General features: G+C 47.0%; 2 protein-coding genes across 17 annotated transcripts in view; one reads left to right on the top strand and one right to left on the bottom strand.

Moving 5' to 3' along the window:
• GLI1 (GLI family zinc finger 1) overlaps positions 1 to 10,369 on the top strand; it is a 142,006-nt gene extending 131,637 nt beyond the window's left edge. For both annotated transcript variants that reach the window (XM_072991180.2, XM_020778584.3), the window contains 3 exons: positions 415 to 645; positions 4,204 to 4,477; positions 5,090 to 10,369. In XM_072991180.2, coding sequence (XP_072847281.2) covers positions 415 to 645; positions 4,204 to 4,477; positions 5,090 to 7,206 — 2,622 coding nt within the window. In that variant the 3' untranslated portion in view covers positions 7,207 to 10,369. The remainder of the gene's footprint in view (positions 1 to 414; positions 646 to 4,203; positions 4,478 to 5,089) is intronic.
• Positions 10,370 to 10,393: 24 nt separating this feature from the next.
• The window catches only part of ARHGAP9 (Rho GTPase activating protein 9), a 42,722-nt gene continuing 33,201 nt past the window's right edge, over positions 10,394 to 19,914 (bottom strand). For 14 of the 15 annotated variants that reach the window (XM_078384692.1, XM_078384693.1, XM_078384696.1 and 11 more), the window contains 7 exons: positions 19,741 to 19,851; positions 17,915 to 18,013; positions 17,283 to 17,360; positions 16,323 to 16,376; positions 14,151 to 14,285; positions 13,302 to 13,407; positions 10,394 to 12,578 (listed from right to left, as the gene is read on the bottom strand). In XM_078384692.1, coding sequence (XP_078240818.1) covers positions 12,392 to 12,578; positions 13,302 to 13,407; positions 14,151 to 14,285; positions 16,323 to 16,376; positions 17,283 to 17,360; positions 17,915 to 18,013; positions 19,741 to 19,851 — 770 coding nt within the window. In that variant the 3' untranslated portion in view covers positions 10,394 to 12,391. Of the gene's footprint in view, positions 12,579 to 13,301; positions 13,566 to 14,150; positions 14,286 to 16,322; positions 16,377 to 17,282; positions 17,361 to 17,914; positions 18,014 to 19,740; positions 19,852 to 19,914 lie in introns of all 15 variants that reach the window. The other variant, XR_013541279.1, reaches the window with a different exon arrangement.

The raw sequence follows: 19,914 nt of genomic DNA, 5'->3' as shown, positions 1-19,914 counted from the left end.
TCTTGCTTGCTCTAAATAGCTTCTCTTAGTTTTGAAATCTGAAATTTCCATTTGCCAGATTTTAGCAGCAAGCTTCTTAGAAAGCATCTGCATTGAGTATTTGCTTACCTAAAACAGCTTTGGTGGGTTGGCTACATAGTTTAGTCAGCAAACTATGTTGCTGCATTTAAAGTTTTAAATGTTGTTTCCCTATTGCTGTGGAATTTCAGCAGTGTTGAGTGTGTGATCCATTTTGTGTGCACCCTGTGGTACATCTGGTGGGGGTAGACAAAATTGGGTCCTGGATTAAGTCCTGTTACTCACCCTGATCTAAAGGCAACCTTCCCCAAATGGGACAAGATGGCATTCTTTCCCATGAGGAGACACCCCAACCCCAGATAATGACCCTTTGTGTGTGTGTGTGTGTTTTGTCAGAAACCCTATGTCTGCAAGATCCCAGGCTGCACCAAGCGCTATACAGATCCCAGTTCACTGCGCAAGCATGTCAAGACAGTACATGGGCCAGACGCTCATGTCACCAAGAAGCATCGAGGAGACACTGTGCCAGCTGGCCGGATGCTGGCCTTCCATGGTGACCTGAAACAAGAGAGAGATAGTGAGCCCAAGAAGGAGGAGAGCAAACTCATGGTGCCTGACTGCAATTTGGTAAGCAGCCCAGGGTGGTGAGAGAGGAGGGGAAGCAGTGGGCATGAACAGGAAATAAATCCCACCACAAAAGTTGTTTTAGGCGGACGGCTGAGGGAAAGGAAGAGAGCCATGGTCTCTGTATGAGGGAGATCCCATTCTTTGAGCTCACGGAGCAACAGGAGGGCCATTCCTCACAGTACCTTTTCTTAGCCTGCGTCTTACAACAAAAACAGAGTAAACACATGGGGGAAAGTAATTTATGGCTCAGCCAGCAGCTTTCTGTGCTTGCTGCCCATTCCTTAACATACTGACACACATCTGGAAAGCAGGCCTGAAGGCAGGAGGGAGACATCAGGGCATTTCATGTTCTATAGCTGTGTTGTATGTGTTCCGACCCGTGATAAGGAAGGGAGCAAGCGGCCCCAAAGGAATTTCAAAAAGCCAGGGAGTCCTGAGTAATATTTCCAGTACCAGAAATTGTAAATTCAATCCCATGCACAGCAGTTTATTTCCTCTGCATGGCTAGCAGAAGCAGAACAAAGCGTACAGAAGCCCACATTTCTTAACACTGGATTTCATGTGGATTTTTAATTTTACAGTATTGTTGTTCTTGTTTAGCATAAAACGTACATAGTTCCAGGCTCAGGGCTTCTTGCCCCAAAAGTGTACTTTCTCCTGGTATACTTTTAACCTGATCCTCAAATAAAGGAGAAAATAGAATGGTTTTAAACTATGGAATGGAGTTGTAACCAGAATGGACCTGAAGGCAAAACTACATGCTGTGTTAAACTCATGGCTGCATTTAACGAGTCTACTGTCTGTCTGCTTGTTTGTTGAACAGCAGCCGCCAGCAGTTCAATCAAAATCAGGACTGTGTTGTTGAGTCCTCCTCTCATGCTACAATCCTAAATCAAAACTTCTTCAGTTTGCTCTTTGATGTTGGAAGAGAGCTGCTATTGCTTTCGTACTAGGTTGTCTTGTTCAGGCTCCCCACACCATTAAGGATCTATGGGACCTTACTTTGTTTTCGGTACTGAATGTTCGAAGTCTCTGATTTCCCCTCCCCCCTCTGCCAGAACTGCAGTCCCTGAGGAGTAAGGTAATTACTCTTGATGCAATGTATTTTTGAGCCTGTATCTTAGAATACGACCCATAATCCTAAGCAATACCATGGGACCTGCGGATGAGCTATCATAGAAAAGAGTCTTTGGTCTGCAGGATGGAGGCATCTCATATGAGATGGTTAAATCCCCATGCCACCCTGGCAAGGCAGGGTATTAAAAGGTCCAAATGAAAAGATATTGGATCTGGCCCTGGGCAAGATCTCCAGTGTTGTCTGACACTTCCTGGACATGGGGGGGCATCAAACCTGTGCCCCCTCAGGAGGCTAGCCTAGGTGTGGTTTATTTAATTGACTCTGTTGTCCTAAAAAATAGGGAGATTTAGGGGTCATCTTAGATCTCAAGTAAATAAATGCTTTATGTGTGGGGAAATGTCATATGAAGACGCTCTGGACAATTCAGGTAGTGCAGTGTCCTGACCTCCATAAGCCCAACAGATGTTTACTTATGTGTTCTAATTTGGCCTGGTCACAGGCATTTCCTCATGTTTTGCTTATGGCAACAACCGCTGTGGATTCAATGCTGAGCCCTACCATTTGGTCCTGATTCAGCCCCCAGGATTTTTACCAAACTCCTGGTCTCTGTAATCGCTCACCCATCTTCGCTTCCAGGGCATCTGTGTTTCGCCTTATCTGGACGATCTCTTTCTGACTAGGCTCTCCAGACCATACTCCTACATCTAACCTGGAGTAGGTTCCTTGTTGATCAGAAGGAAAGTTTTCTGTGCTTCTCAGGACAGATTCTGTATCTGGCTGCACTCACAGACACAGAATGCGGCCCTTGGAAAGTCAAATGGTTTAGATGGCGGGCCTGATGTCAGTGGCCGCTCTTCTGGCAAGTTACACACTAATGCCTGCAAATTGTACCCTCGGCGTGTCTACGTCCTTGTCCATTACAATTATTTCTTGCTTTTCAAACCCTGCTTTGTCAGAGCAGCAGAGGGGCTTCACCCACTCATATTGGATGCCTCCTTCTCCATTGAGCAATTCATAGTAAGTACTTGTCACCTCATTCTCTGACTTGAAATTTTAAAAAACACTGCCTTAAATCATTGGTCCCCATTGATTAAAATTTGACCTAATCAGTTAAAAGCACCACCCACGATTCATTAACAAATCTTTAGTTGATTTGTCAGGTTAGCTTAGCTAATTTGTGAACCCGACCAACCACCAGGAGTTCTACAAACTTTCATAGACCTCCCAGGAAAAAAAAAATCAGAAGCCTGTGTTTGTCACAGCTAACATTTATCCCAGTAAAGGGTTAATTCCAGAATTTAACCAAAGAATCTCAGGCAATCATATCAGAACTCACCTGAGTATCAAAGCCTACGTTTTTTCATTGTTGCAACATCAGCTTTTCTAATTTTGCAAGCTTTAACATTGCTTTTATGTTCCAAATGCTCAAAATATTTCAGAATTGTTTTAAAATACAAAAATATGGGGGTATAAAGGAAACTGTAGACACAAATACTAACAAAAAAAAATCCTTCCTTGCAACTTATGAAAAGTCACAGGTGTGATTTCCATCTAAATATTTTACAACTATGAGAAGTTGCAGGCATTCAAATACAAAATTTAAATTGTAAGTAGAAATTAAATCATGTAAAAACAAAGAAACATAGCCTAAAAGAGCTAAATATAAAAAGACAGTGCATCTCTTAAAATTATAAAGTTGTTAAAAAATCTATAAAAGCAAAATACGTTATTCAGTCTTTAGGATATTTTCACACATGCAGAAAAATGCTAAACAATATTTGCCACAAGCCAAGCCAGTTAAAATCTATTTATACCTGATATTCCTACTATCCTAGCAATGTCATGGCATCTTAAAACCTGTATACCATGGATTTACGTTTTCCAAAAGATGGCATGATAAGATTATAAAATACTCCTTTTTCATTCATTCACCTTATACTTACAATAAGCTTATTTCTAAGTTTACAGATTACAATCAAAACATTCACTCACTTGCCAAGATTGTTTATATTTCATTGCCCTTGCTCTACTGGAACTCAGCTAATCATTTTGCAGTGACCTGCAAAAATTATTTTTTTCAAGTTGCAAGTTTTAAAAATCCTTTTATTCCCTTTAGGGCAAATTTCCCTGCCACCCTGTTTATTTTTCTAACTCTCTTAAAAACACAAGCTTTTAAATCTTGACAGATTTGCCTACTAATTGGAGCTAGCAGATCTACTTTTATTTTTAAATAAAAATATGTTCAGAATTGGTGAACTTTAAAAAAAAAAGTTAAACTCCCAATTTACCATGCTGGGAGGTGCAACCAAAAAATCAATCATTTCTCATGTCTAAAAAACGGCTTTCTATTTTCGCACATCGTGGGCTTCTTTCCCAAGGGCCCACCTCCAGAAGCCATTTCAGGTCATTAGCGTGGAAGACCCTTCTTGGGTTGCCGTTGTTCAGTGATGTGATGGGTCTGTGCTTCCTCCACCCCCCAGAAACCGCAGCCCAGCCCTGGGGGTCAGTCGTCCTGCAGCAGCGAACGCTCCCCCTTGGGCAGCGCGAATAACAATGACAGCGGCGTGGAGATGAACGCCAACGCAGGCGGCAGTTTGGAGGACTTGTCGGCCCTGGAGGAAACCCTGGAGCCCATGGGCCACTCCGGGCTCTCGGCCCTGCACAAGCTGGAGAACCTGCGCATCGACAAGCTCAAGCAGCTGCGCAAGCCCTTGTCGGGGAAAGGTGTGAAGCTGCCTTCCATCCCTGGAACAGGTGGGTGGGGAACAGGCCTGGCGAAGGCTCGGGAGGGAGGGAGGGAGGATGCCCATGTCCAAGTGGGAGCTTTTGTGAGCAGAAAGCAGAAAGATTAACGAGGCTTGTTGCCAGGACCCCAAAATGCCTTCCGACAGTGGCAGCCAGAACTGCTTTATTATGTGACTGGGAATAACAACAAAACATCTCCAAGATGCCCAGTTGGGCCTGCAGCCCTTCCACCTTTCTTTCTTTAGCCACACCCACTGACCCCCACCATTCCCCCCCCCAAAGTCAATTTTTGGCTCTGACCTTTCCTCTGAGATTATCAAGAGGCTATAGTCCTTGGGAAGAGGACCCCTTTCCTCATTCTGACATGCAGCAGGGAAGGCTCTCCAGAGGTTGTCCAATTGAAACTCCCATAATCCTTGACCGTCGGCTGTGCCGGCATCGTATGGTGGTAGTTGCGGTTCAAGGATTTCCGAAGGGCTACTTATGGACCACCATAATGGCCCTCCTTTGGCCCAGTAAGCAGACTACGGCCGGAGGGCTCACATCAGGCGAGTGCCTAGATCAGGCCTAGTGGCTTGTTTCCCCCCTCTTGTTTGAGTCGGTGCCTCTGCTTCTTTGCAGGCTCTGGAAGAGATGTGCCGGGCCTGTGTGGGCCACCCTCAGCAGCCTCGCATCGGCGGATAATGGAGCTCTCCTCCAGCGATTTGCCCTCCTTGCCCCCGCCGGGGGAACGTCGTGGGAGTGCCACCAGCACCATCAGCTCGGCCTACACAGTCAGCCGCCGCTCCTCCATGGTGTCTCCTTACCTGCCAGCAGGGGGAGCCCCTAATGGTTTGGGCCCGCCTGACGCCTACGACGCCCTCTCCCCTGAGGCCTCGAGGCGCTCCAGTGAGGCCAGCCACTGCGGGGGTCTCCCAGGGCTGGGCAACTTAACCCCGGCCCAACAGTATCGCCTCAAAGCCAAGTATGCTGCCGCCACGGGCGGGCCACCTCCGACCCCGCTCCCAAATATGGAGAGGGCGGCTCCGTCCAGCCTCATGGGGGATTATGCAGGTGCGGGCCTGCCTCCGTACATGCGTAGGCACAGTGCCAATGAGTACCACAGCTACAGCACAGGCGTCCGCCACCCTCACGCGGCGATGAGCCACACTTCCCGACGAGCCAGCGACCCCTCCCAGACAGTGGGCGAAGCCCATCCTCCTCCCAGAGTACAGAGGTTCAAAAGCCTTGGCAGCATGAGCGCCGCGGGCATGGGCAGAGCCAACGGGCAAGCCATGTTGGGCTCCGATGCCAACCTGCAGCGCCAGCTCTTCTCACCACGGCCCCCGAGCATCAGTGAGAACGTCTTCCTGGAGACAGCGGCGATGGAGAGCAGCGGGCCGGCTGCAGAGCAGGAACTGCTGGAGATGGAATCTTATCTTGGCTACCAGGAGCAAAACTACCCGTGCCAAACAATGGGCATGGAACACCAGAGCCCTATGGCCCAACGAGGCGCACTCAGGTCAATGGGTGACTTGCAGATGAGCCCAGGGAGTCATGAGCAGCTTGAAGACGGCTTTGAGCAGCCTGAATACATCCAGACCCAATGCCAGATGAGCATGGCTTTCCACACCACGCGGCAGTGGGAGAGAGACAGCTTGGGAATGAATCCCACACCGACCACAGGCATGGGGCAGTGCCCTTCTGCCCAGTTCCCAGCCCCCAACACGAAGCACATAGAAGTGGAGCCCAGCAGGGAAGGCCAGCAGGGGGCGTTCCAGTTTGGCCAGCCCCACATCAAGGCCGAGCAGCAGTTCCAAGCAGCCGCTCCAGCCCTTGCCTCCTGCCAAGGCATGAAGCAGCTACCCTACATCCAGGCCCAACCTGTCTGTGGAGGAGGAGGAGGAGGTGGAAGTGGTGGGGAATACCCACCCGAGACCCAGCAGGGCCCTTGCTTTGGCATGGGGCAGCCCCCTGGCCGGAGATCCCAGACCCCCATGCTGCAAGTCAAGGAGATGATGGTACGGAGCTATGTGGAGTCCCAGCAAGCCCTTATGTGGGGGGAGCAGCCCGTCGGCAACGTGACGGTGGGCATGGATGGCATGGAGGGTGGGCAGTGCCAGCCACTGCCGCCGCCCCAGCCTTACCCGGCCCCCAAGTACCCGGCCTACCCAGCGAGACCCTTGCAACCCATGGAGAGCAAAGCACTTTCGAGCCCCGGTGGCCAGTGTTACAACCCAGGGATGGTCCCACATCCGCCTGGTGGGCCTAAGCCACTGAGTCGGCAAAGCAGCTTGAGCTACCAAACCAGCCCCTCTTACGAGCCCCCTAGTGATAGTGGCCCCCACCGGATGATGCGCTTGCCCCCTCTCCACAGCTCAGAGGAAGCCAGTTTTCCTAGCCCGATGCATCTGCCACCAGGCAAAGTCACAGGGTCCAAGTTGATGAACGCCCACCAGAGGCACCACCAGGCCCCCAGCTGTGTGGCCGAGGACCCAGGAGGCCCCTATGTCCCCAGGCTGGAGGTCCTCAAGTCAGACTCCTTCTCTTACCTGCCCGAGGAGCAAGTGTCCAACAGCTTGGACACACTGGACTTGGAGAACACCCACTTGGACTTCACGGCCATTCTTGACGACGCCGAGGCCCTCAGCCCCAGCTCTCCGCCCGCCGGCGGCCAAGCCAACATGGCTGTGGGAGATATGAACTCCATGCTGAACTCGCTAGCAGGAGAGAACCAATTCCTTAATACCCTTTCCTAATACCATTAGCCGGAGGGCCACAATGGCAGAGGTTTGCTATGTGCCAGGACCAAGGCTGGCCAGGAGAAGAGGCACAAGTACCTCTCACTGGGCAGAATTCCAACCTGTAAGGTTTGAGAGGGTTCTTTGGAGGGGGCAGAATCTAGCTAGAAGTTTCCGGTGTTCCTCTGGGTGCCACTCTGCATCTGCCAGGAATCTTTAGCCCTGTTGTTGGAGAACATGTTGATGATGGTTCATGGTGAACGATGGGTGCCCGTGAGGAAAGAGAAGGGCACTCACTCTGCTGTCCCAAAAGGTGGAGCAAAACACGGCACTCTTAACTTCATCTCCCCACCCCCACCTGCCTTCCTAATATTCTGGAATGATGAGCATTCCATAACTTAAGTGCCTCTTCCTCACACTCTTCTGGACAATAAGAGGGCAAGATCCTAGCTGGTATAGTATCCCATTGGGATGTTATAGGGAATCATGTAAGTTTTTCCTCACTTTGATCATCCTCTGCCACATGACCAATCATGTGACCAGTTGTGCACCCACTCTAGCAACAGGGCGTGAGGTGGGGAGCTTGCCCGAGCGCAAGGAACACTGGCACAATCACCTTTCCACCACCATGTAACATGAACAGGACGCTGACCGTTGTCTGTGCACCTCCTGCACTAGGGAGTGGGTTGTCTCTGTAGGGCTCACCCAGTGCTAGCTCCCTTTTCTCCATAGCGGAATGCTTGTAAAAGCTGGGGAGGGGGTGGTGGTGGTTGGCAAATCACAGACTTTACACCTGGATGCTGCAGGGAAGATCTGTGGGTTTTGAGGATGCCCGTTGCCGATAGATCTTGCCTACAAAATACGCAGGGGAGACACAGCTCCGTGAGGGGTGAGCGAGTACAGTATATGGCAATCGGTTCTGGCCCCACAGAGATTCCAGAAGATGGTAGGGTGCAAAGCATCCGCTAATAGTAGTAAGTCCTTGCACATAGTAGATACACTTCAGGCTCTTTTGGGCCACTGGCGTCCTGCCCTTCAAGGCTCAGTTGGCACAATGTAAACCCACACGCTTGAGCTCCACCTCAATATGGGTTTTCACTATGGGTTTCCATTAGCTTCCAGTACTGCAAAGCCTGCAATACGGAAAAGAGGATTTGTGGGAATATGCACGTGGTCTAACATAAGAACCCCTGCCCTAGCAATTTTTACCTGCCTAACGTTCAAAACATACCTCACCACCACCCTTTGCTGTCAAGTCTGGCCCAACACGTTTTGCTACAAGTGAAGAGTCCCCTACCTCAGCTACCTTTCCACATAAAGAAGCAAACCAGGCAGGCAGTTAAATCTAACTTCAATGCTGGTGAAGGGACAGTGGCAGTCCAAAAATATCTCAAGGGCTGCACCTGCACCTTCTGATTTAAAGGTAGACCTTTCCAGATTGCAGCCTTGGGGGTTCTCCGGGAGAGCAAAGAGATTCCCTCCTCAGCCCTGGTGAGTGGACTGCCAAAACCAGGTCATGAAGGCCAAGCAAGGTGAGATGGGTGGAGATGGCTCCTGACACCGCAAAAGCACTTTGGCTGGAGAAGTGGTGTCCACCAGCTAACCAGCAAGAGCTTATTCTTCATGGGTTGTGGGTAGACAACCTTAAATCTGTAGCACTTTATTTTTACATTGGATCCTGATTTAGATGCAAGCAGCTGAGCTAGCTGAAGTTGTCCTTCATCAGATTAATATGTAGCCCATTCTTGTTTACCCCGATTGGCAGTGGCTGTTCAGGGACTCTTTCAGAGCCTCATCCCAAGCTGTGTGATATCCTGCTAATTGAAGAATTAAATGAGGTATTGGGTGGTTAGTTACAGTTCTCTCAAACCTAGTGGTTGAGGCAAATTTTAGGGTTAGTCTTACAGCTGTTGTGGGAGATAATTGCCTACTGCAGTGTTTCCCAACGTTGATCTTCTGCATGGTTGTGTGATCACCAGGAAGTAGCTCACACCAAACTATGCCACAAGGGGTCCAAAATGCAAACTATTTCCCCATCTGATCACATTCTTAGAGCAATGCAGCATTCCCATCCTCTATGGATTGTGGCATCCCTATGGTATACAGCAGTGGTTCCCATTCTTGGGTAGCCCAGGTGTTCTTGGACTGCAACTCCCAGAAATTCCAGCCAGCACAGCTGGTGGTGAAGGCTTCTGGGAACTGCAGTCCAAGAACATCTGATTCCCCTGAGGTTGGAAAACCACTGGCTTATGGGGAAAACACTAGGTACTGGAAGTGTTTCAGAAACCTGAGCAAATCAAAAAGTAAGGGTAGGTGATACCTTTATTAGACCACTAAAAAAAGTCACCAACAAACACTAGCTAGTCTTAATCCAGACTAGGCACTACAATGCTGGGGATGGTGTAGAAAAAACTTAAATGTTCCAAAAAATCATGGCCAGGTTAAGAGAAAAGAGAGACAATAATCAAAAAAGTGAGTGTATGCCTGAGTCAGTTTTGTTTCTGTCAAGCCACTTCAGCACTCCTAAATGGGACTCTCTGCCTCTGACTTCACATTTCTGGGCCTTTGTCTTTTTCTGAAAAATGACAAAGGGATTCCCTGCTTTGAAGTACAAAAATCTCCCACAGTAATACAACACATCAGTCCTCTAGTTCAGTATTTTGGTCACAGTGAGCAGCAGCAGCTGTCCAAGGTTTCAAACAAGATTTTTCACCCAGATCCTTGAGATGCTGGAAATTGAACCTGGGGCCTGACAAAGCCACAATAGATGATCTACAAGAGGGCTGCGAGATCTGCCACTGAGCGAGGTAGCACTTTCTCCCCTACCTTATCTCCTTCAGGTCCTTATTCCCAATGCCCTGCCATCTCTTAAGCAACTCAAGTTAAACCTAAGAAACCAAAGAATTTACCTTTTATCCCATTCTCGCTTATGTTGTGTAACTTTCTTTTATATTTTAGCCTGGAAGCCAAACCAAGTCCTTTCTCTTTCTAATGATATTCATCATGAGAAGGGGAAAGAAAGTATTCAAGCAAAGTAAAAAAAAAATGGGTTTTTCCCCCTAGCCTTATCATGATGACATGTATTTTGATGGTTTGTATATAGTATATATGTGTGCGAGTATTTTTTACCTGTAAATCTTCCTCTGTCTTTTTTTTAGAGAAAACACATCAATAAAATAATTAAAAATATTTCCTTAAAAGAGCAAAAAAAATAGAACTATTCCTTTAATAGCTAGCACAAGAGACTTATACTGTACTGTTAAGAGTGTCCATTTAGATAGCATCTAGTCCACGGCTGGGGATTCTTTGGCCTATCAGGTGTTTTCCACTTCATCCACCGGAAAGACCAGCAAACATGACTAGACGTGAAGAAGCCTTAGGTGTTGCCATCCAAACCTGGAAAGCCAAGGGTCCTCCAGCCCAACCTAGTCTATTTATTCAGCAGAGAAAATCCTTGTCCCCAAATATTTCACTCCCATGTAATGAAAGATTAGCTGATCTACAGCCTTCATTCTGTTTTAATGGAAACAGGGAATCCCAAACCGGGGGGGGGGGGGGGGGGGCGAGAAAGGAAAAAGCCAAACAGGGCGGTAGAGGAAAATCACCTGTCAATTTTCAGTTATCCAAAGCTACAACTGCTCCAGTTTCCTTCGTTTTAATGTCATGTAAACTGTTCTGTGGCTAACAGAGTTTCAATGCTTTGGGGGCAGGGGGGACTGGGAAGCACAGGAGGATTTAGCGCAAAGAAGGGAGAAAGGAGACAGGAGACCAAATCGTACTAATCTGGATCAGGCTGATCTCCTGACCGTTGCGGTGCAAGCTTTATTTTTTTCCTGACAGATCACCCACAACAGTAATAGATATATATATATGGATGGCAGAAACTCCATACATGATATTTTTGCACATGGAAGAGAGCATCATCTGTTAAATGCTTGGGTAGCTGTTAAAAGCGCAAAAGCCCTTCCAGAGGGGAAAACCAGCACCTATCCAAAAAAAAAAAAAAGCAGCCCACTAAAAATCAAAGGGTATCACATAATTATTCTATCTTTTCTTCCTTAACCCCTTTTTTCTGGTAAGAGACAAGACAGAAGAAACAGAGAAGATTAACAGGTGGCAAATGGTATTGTCTACACACCCACCACCATGATAAACATGTTGAACAACGCAGGGAGATTTTGCAATAAAAGCTGTGACTGAAAGCACCTTCAGTGTATATGGGTCTGAAGCAAAGGTTCAAGAGAGCATTACCTGAAGCAGGGGAAGGCATCATCAGTGGGGCGGGGGGGCATGCGCTCTCCCCCCACAACCTTACATGGGACAATCAAGCAGCCTCCTGAAACCAGAAGTGCACTTCCAGTTTCAAATTTTATTGATTTATTTTCTCTAAAGGCACCAAGGGACTGCATGCCTTTAAAGAGGAATCCACTTCTTTGAGGCACTTCTGGAAGCAAAATTCTCCTATTGAAGGAGTAAGAGATGAGGTTAGCTCTGACCCTGGGCCCCTCTGGAGTGCAAAATGGATGGGGAGGCCATGAAATGGCTAGGGACTCTCCATTCCTGTCCTCGAGGAGGTCTGCTTTACGGCATCTGTTCAAGGCCACAATGATGGAACAAGTGCTGCAGCACAGAAGGGTGTGGAGACGTGGGGGCGGGGAGAGCAAGCACTTCTGTAGCAAGAGGCCAAGGAAAAGAAGTTAATGGTCAGCTTGAAAGAATGCAGTACTGCAACGATGGCTAATGGCTGGAGTTTAAAAAGAGGATTAATGGGCAGCCACTTGTTCCCCACAATTTTCTCCTTCCTTGAGTCCACACCAAAGTAATGATAGCAAACCCCATTCATGTACACAGTTGGATGCTGGCAATTCTATCCTCTTTCTTCATTTTGCCTCTGCCACACTCAAGAAGGTACAAGCCGACCTTGTTGCACTTACACATACGGCAGAGCTTCAAACAAGCCTGCATTAAGGTGGACCAACATTGAGATCTAATGGTGTACTAAAAGGTCCTGGAGGATGATCCAGCAGAGGCCCAATCCACCTCTCAAAAGCATAGCCCAGACTATGCTGGTCCCATCGTACCCGTGCAGTGTGTGGTGCACAGAACGACACAGAGTCAACCCCTGCACCTGGTCCAGATGACCTGCGGTCCCAATGTATCTTCAGGTCAGAACCACGAGTATCCGAGAGAGGAGCCAACAGAGTCATTCAGTGGTTGGGGCTGTAAAGATGCTAGAAAATTCGGTGAGGAGGAGTTCCACCACTTGGTTCTGGTACACCATGCCCTCCACCAGGCTGGCTGCATCTCGCTCGTGTCGCAACAAGGTTGGTCCAAAGACAATGCCAATGTTCTGTGTTGTCATTCGGTTGGTGTCCGAGTGTGCCATCACCCTGAAGGATGAGCAAGGTAGGGGTGAGGAGAGCCACAACAGGACATGGGCCGTCACTTAACACATCCGTTGCTAAAGCACTTTTGTATGTGTGTGCGTGCGTGTGTGTGTGTGTGTGTGTGTGTAAAAGGAGGCATCAAGTTGCATCCAACTGACACTGATGCTAAAATGTCAGATATTTAAGGAGTGGTTTTGACTTTACCAATGACAAAGGAAAGATTCAGATCTCCTGAGCCCTAGTGTGCCACTATGCCACCATGCCTCTCTCGCTTTTCGGACTGTATTTCCCATAATCACTTAGCACCATGGCCACAGCAAATAGTTGCTTAAAGCAATAATCACCTAGGAATCTCCAGTTGCTATAGTAAATAGTGACTAGGTTTGATTTCTAGAATGAGAATAAAGCATAACATCGCATCTACTGGTATGTAGTCTCCTTCCAAGGGTCCATATGCATGTGGCCCTTTTGTAGTCACCTAGCTGTATGGTAGCAATGGCAGTTTACAGATGCTTTCTGGGTTTTTTTTTTATCTTTACCCATTGTACTAAGCAATTTTAACAGATCTGAATGGGCCGGTATAAGCAGAATTTAGAGGTACTGAGTTGTAGCCCCCACCCACAAAAAACAACATTGCTTCCATATGAATAAACAAATGTCCTATTCCAGCAACAGATAACAGAGCGAGAAGGCAGCTAGAACTGGGCAGGAGCCCAGTTCCCTTACTTGCGAAGATGCTCCAGTAAGTAATGCAGGGTGTCCCGGTTTGGCTGGGGAAGACTCTGTATCAGTCCTTTCAACTTGGAGACTTTATCCTTCGGGTCAGACAACTCTGCAAGGAAAAGCAACAAGCCATTCTTCAATTGTGTGTGTGTGTGGGGGGGCACATGTTTACCTTCCACCAGGAGCCACAGGAGACTGGAAAGTGGCTTAAGCTTCCTGCTCCATCTCCAGAGGAATTAGCAGTCTCTGAAGTCCAGTGCTCATGTTCTAGAAGAAGCAGAAATTGTAATACAACTGCAGAATGCAATGGTGTCTGGGGTGATACAGCTTTTGGTACAGTAACCTTCCAACTCCAGGATTCAGAGGGTAAAATAGATGCTATAGAAACCCTCCCTGTCCTTAGAAGAAGAAAATCCTTAAATGTGAGATTCCTCTGAAGTCTAGTGTCTCAAAAACAGAAAATAAGCCTGAATCACCTCTTCAAAACAAGCGGCCTCTAATGATGGGCTATCTATAATGTCTGTTTCTGCCATTAATTTGTTAAAAATCCAAGAGGCTGCAGAGAGCAGGAAGGTTTGACTGGAAGTAACTACGGTGACATAGTCGTGAACCTATAAATAATGATTCTGCTTTGGAATCTCCAGAATGGGGAAACAGCATCTCAAAAACTGCTGGGGAGTTAAAGGGAGTCAGCTGTTTTCCCACAGCAGATAACCAAAGGCTCGTTAATTCTTTTGGTACTGTACATTTTCTAGAGAGAGGCCTGAGTACTGTGTAAAGGTGCTGAACCTATAAACCAGAATAAATTAGGTCCCATGTTGCTCGGGGGCAAAGATTAGGAGAGGAACTTACTGACTGCAGCTACGAAGTCATCAAAAAGGCTGTACGGCAGGAGTGGTTCAGGTAGTTCCCGGAAGAAAAGCTTGAGGGCGCCGGTGAGCACATGCACATCATCCCACTGGGGGTCGTCCAAGTGCAGCTTGTCCTCTAGGAAGTGAGAAACAGACCAGAGATTGGAGCGGGTTGAGAACGGAGGTCAGAGAAGGGTCACAGCAACACCCGGAAAAGCTCAAAAGATTAAGCCACATTGAGCTCAACATGCTCTTTGACAGAAGATACATTAATTAGGTGACATTTAGTTTCAGGTGGGACGAGGAATATCAGATTGCAGAGAGTGGCGCTCCTGTTCACACTGTTAAGAAGCCTGAATTGGATTCCATCCATCGCCGCCCCCAGCTCTGCCCCCCCCACCCCCCAAAAATGACCCCTAATGCCTTGTGCTCGGTGTTCATGCTTACTCCTTTTTTTGGTTGTCTGGCGAGTTCCTTTATGTTTTTCTGTCTACAGCTGTGTATATAACCACAACACTACAAGAGTACATTAAATGGATTGCACCTATTTTTAATTTCCCCAGAATACAAACAGCATATGAAAGCAGTGGCACATATAGTCGTCTGCTACCCAAGATATTGTTAATAAACAGATAAATAAATAATATACAGTACCTTAGGCTGACAGGTGGGCAGACAGATAGCATGCCTTGAATGTTATCCCATACACTATCATTCATTTATTTTTTTTACATCAGAATAATTATAGGAGTGTCTCATACACATTCTTTTACTAAGAAAAGGAACTGATAAACTCAGTGGTTAAGGCTGCAGAGCCAGGGTTTGGGAGTTCAATTTCCTACGATGCCTCTTTCACAGAGGTTGCATTTGGTGACCCATAGGGTACCTTCCAGCTTTGCAGTTCTAAGAAGATGATGTGGAGTTTAATCATTTACAGCCCAGGTGCCCCTCTGGGTTCGTTCTGCGCCTCTAAAACTATGGGTGAGTGCCAACATGGTCTCTGTGATTTCCCTTCTCTTCCCTTCCCTTCCCATCTGCACCTCTGACAAGATGGAAAAGGGAGAGGAGGCTTGAGCCAACATCTCCCACTTCATCATCCGAGTGAACCTCCAAGTTGTGACCTGGTAACTCTCCCTGATCCTGTGAGAGGTGCTGTTGTTACACAGATACCAAAAGCACACACAAGATACACATTGGCTAGATAACAATGACAAAACAAAACAAAACAAAATTAAGGACATGGTTCCTGCACCTTTTATTTCAAAATTAGTCAGAATTTTTGTTTCTGTTCCTTTATTCTAAGAATTCACAACAAATCACAAATTTCTTACTCAGGATGAAAGGAACGTTAGAGTTCAAAAATGTGACTGCAGCCAAAACTGAAGCTTTCAGATTCTCCTACCCGGAGAGAGGGCTTTGAACGATCAGCTCTTAAAAATTCGGCTTTCACTCTTTGTGTATTTGGCCATGTTGGCCATCTTGAATTAGAGTTGCCACCTTTTTTATTCTGGTAGATCTTTGTTGGCTAGCTGGATAGCTCAGTGGAATCCGATTCCCCACGGGGCATTCCCAGGAGAAAAGCCAGCCTGGGTGGCCTTGGGCGAGCTGCACAGTCCCAGGATAACCCCCAAAAGAAGGGAAGGGTAAACAACTTATGAGTACTCTCCACTTGGGAAACCTGGCTTTCAAATGTGCTCCTTTGCTGGTGGTGAACCACCTCTGCCCCCAAAAGAGCCTCTAACCACAAAATAGCATGGGGGTACAGAAAGTGGATCTAAATACCCCTTCTTTGCCCTACATTGACCCCAAAAGGTCCAAGATGTACATGTGGAACGTGTGGCCCTCTAGACACTACTGGACTGCAAATCCCATCATCTTTCATGGATAAAGCTGTCGGCATGTTGGGACATGCAGTCCAACAACCTCTGGAGAGCCACATGATACCCATTCGTAAACGATGCCAGTGTGGAGGTCTAACTTCTGTTCCATAGGTGTTAATGAGAAAGAAGGGGGTCGTTAGCATAAAGAACAACAAAAAAACATGAGACACATCAACTGCCTAAAAATGAAGAGTGGTTTGTTTTGTTCCGTTTTGTTTTCTGTTGGACTGTGCATGACTAAAGTAACTACAAATCTCATGACTCTACAGAGAAGCAGACACGTCCAGCATTACCTTGGCAGCGTTGCTCTGGGAAGACATAGCGTCCATCAGATGTCACTGCCCGCTCTGGAAGAGAACATCACAGTTAATGAAGACACCCAGAAAAGCACTGGGCATGATTTTAAAGCAGGGGCAGCAACATAGGGCCCAAAGGTTGCAGGCAGCCCCCAGCCACTTTTCATGCATCAGCACCAATATTCTCTCTGTGTGCATGTGTGCGAAACAATGACAGCTGCACTCCTGGAAGCCCCCAGGAGGCAGAGGTCTTCTATTAAGCAAGAGAAGTAGCTCTGCCACAGTGGGAAAGCATGGTTTGGTTTTTTTCTTTTTCCTGTCTTATACCAATTGGAACTTGTATGTGCATCTGGTTTAAAAAAACTTCCAGACACCCAAAACACATTTCAGGTAGTGGTTGACAGTCATCCTGAGATGGCTGAAATGAACCTGCTGAGGTGGCTCACTCTTGTTTTCAAAGGTGAGGACACATGTAGTGACAGTGGGAAGAGCGGGTCCCTTCACAGGGGTCCTTCTGGCTCCAGAACTGCCCTTGCATATCTAGATACCAGCAAACTGGATGCCGATTCAGTCTTGTTTCCTGTATGTATTAAAGCAGTATAGGTTTTTATTTGTCCTCTTGCATCTTTCAAAAAAATGCAGATTAAAAAAATTGCAAAACTCTTATGGTAATTGGTTGGAGGCAATGAGAATCAGCAATGTAATGGATGCTGGCCAATGTGTGGCTTTTATTTCTGTTCTTCTTCCTTTCAAGTAGAATCATGCTGAACAAAAGGGCAGATCCCTTTTTACAGAATTTGCCCCTGAATAGAGGAAGTACACACCAAATGCTGTGACAGACCTTTCAAATGGACCCACTGTCTTTCAACTGATGCACACCATGGTGGATGAGATAATATGACTTTGAGGCTCTGTATCTTCCTCCTTCTGCAAACCCACACCCTGATAAGGACTCACCGCGGTCAACTATGAATCTCAGCTTCTGAATGATGGCCAAGTTCCCGCTGACTCTGTAGATCCCATCTACGTCCAGACCTGAAAGAGAAAAGAGAAACCCCCAGTGAATCCCTCTAAACTGGAGTGGGCAATACTTGGCCTATAAGTGGCATTTTTGCAAACGCAAAAACTCTGCTGCTGAACAATCTACTTCTGACTTCTAGGGGACACTAAGAGTCCTGAGACCCCTCATTTTAAAAAAAAATGTTTTAGGGCAGTATAGACCATTAGAGGCTTTTTCAGTTTAAAATATTTGGACTCTTTTTAGATCCATCTTCCAGTTAATAAAATTCTAATAAAGCATTACAGTATGTAACTCCCACATTCAAGGGGGGGGAGAACATGAAGATTAGCATATATGACTGCGTCATACCCCCTTTAGCCATGTCCCAGTGGGTATGTAGCCCTTACATCAAATCTGAAAAATTTCTTTTGCTGCCTCCCTCTCCTCTCCTCTCCTCTCCTCCCCTCCCCCTTAGGCTACCTAGGTTACTTTAAACCTGCGAGATTGGCACAATACACACAGAAGTACACAACCAGCTCAGATTATGCTTGAGAAAGGAGGAGATAGGAACCTATCTCGAGACACCTACCTCTCTGTTCCACAGCTTCCACACACTGCTGAACAAAGCGGGGCACTGTGCCCCCTTCCCGCTGGCACAGGGCTTCCAGCCGGCAGCCAAAGACCTGGTCTGTCAATAAAGAAGAGGAATGACTCAACAGGGTGGGATGGCCTGATTCTGCTGAGAACACAGCATCCCACTCAAACAGAAGGGCAGCGCTATTCATACACAGGCCTAACAAGGGCACACACCTGAGAGTCAGTTAAAATGCAGCCCTACGCTGCAGCCTGACTGCCAGGGAGGAGGAAAAGATCAACTGGGTACTCATTTCTATTCAGAAATATCAGTTTCAGTCCTTATGGACCATCAATGAAACAGAATGCAAGTTGCCTTGGGAATCTGCAAGTTGAGTGCACACACACGCACACACACACACACACTTATACAATATGTTTATGTATTGAGACCCTTGGGGGAGGCCAAAAAATGTCCACAAGAAGAGACAGATTAGAAAAAGGCATTCCAGCAAGGAGAACAACAGGAACAAAATGAGAACATCAGCAGGAAATTCAAGAGAGCAAAAGGGACGGATCTTCATGCCTCCCCCCCACTGGCTGTATTCCCCCTCTGTGATTCCCCCAGGACAGGCTGAAGGTTGACTGAAAGTGTGACCAGGCAGCCCAGTTGTCCCTAGCTGGATCAGAAAAGGGGTCACTTTGAGGTAGAGTATGCTAATTTGGAGGATCATTGCATCCACGTTTAAGGATAAGGTGATTTCTGGGCAGGGAGCCACACCACATCTCAAGCAACCCTATTGAGCCCATTCTTCCCTTGAAAGGGAACAACCTTTTAAAAAAAAAGATTTATGTATTTATTTTATTTACTGCTTTCTATGCTGTTTTTCTCCTGACAGGGGAACTTAAGGCAGCCCACAAATCATTAAAAGAACAAGAATCACTGCTGGGTTCATCTCATAAAGCAAACTAAAACATTTAAAACCATTTAAAACACATTAAGAGGATATATGAGATCCTACGTGGTATCCCCTCAAGTCTTCCCCTACATGGCAGAATGTGGGAAAGGTACAGTTTTTTAAAAAATTATCTGTAACTGGCATACCACTGAATTGGCTTGCCAATCAACCCATTCGGCACTGGACTATAAAGATTTTTTTAAAAGCCCCTGCATCTTCTCTCCACAGGAAAAGCAGGATGAAACTTTCAGTTTATAAGTATGTGGTTTGCAGTGGCTTAGGTGAAGTACGTAGATGATCTGTTTTGGTTCGATACCAGTGATCAGACATGCCGGGACCAAACCAAAATGGAGTGAGCTTAGTCACACTAAAACAAACAAACAAATTAAGTAAGTAAGTAAGTAAGTAAGTAGCCCCGACAGAGACGCAAAAAGATGTGGTTAGGCAACAAAGGGTTGGGCTGGGTTGTGATTGCCAGTACATCAAGCAGTCGCCAGAAAAAGAAAAAAAGCAAACCAGCCCATCTCAAAAGTAGATCAAACCACAAGTCAAAGGTCCATCTGATCATACCCTGGACCAATTTTCCTTTCTCAGCCGGTCTTAATCATCCAGAATTGGTCTGAACCAATCTATGGTACAAGCAAAAGTATATGGATACGTAAGCTCTAGGAAAGGAAGAGGATGTTAAAAATGGGTAATAGCTGCAAAGCCAGTGTGGGACCACTGCCAACAGAGGCAGACCTTTCCAAGGCAAAGCAAAACCTGCCAGAGACCCTGACAGGCCCATGTGGGCCACAAGCAATGCCAGCTCTACCATCTCTTTCACAATCCACCCTCGTCGCTACAGAAATGGTGGAATGGCCGCAGGGAAAGGGCGAATTACCTCGGATCAGTCCTTTTTCCTGCAGACTCCGCAGTGGTGGGCGCTTGGCAATGAACCGCCGCAGCTTGCTCTTGACCCGTTTTTTGTAGGCTCTGTCAGGACTAGAGGGTGCTAGGAGAGAGGGGAAGATGAAAGACAAAGGGTTGAGGCAGGTCTGTGGTCTCCCTGCCTCCT

The sequence above is a fragment of the Pogona vitticeps genome, chromosome 2 (assembly GCF_051106095.1).
Source record: "Pogona vitticeps strain Pit_001003342236 chromosome 2, PviZW2.1, whole genome shotgun sequence".
Taxonomy (NCBI): domain Eukaryota; kingdom Metazoa; phylum Chordata; class Lepidosauria; order Squamata; family Agamidae; genus Pogona; species Pogona vitticeps.
The sequence above is the reverse complement of the archived record's forward strand: the minus strand, read 5'-3'. Positions and strand labels throughout refer to the sequence as shown.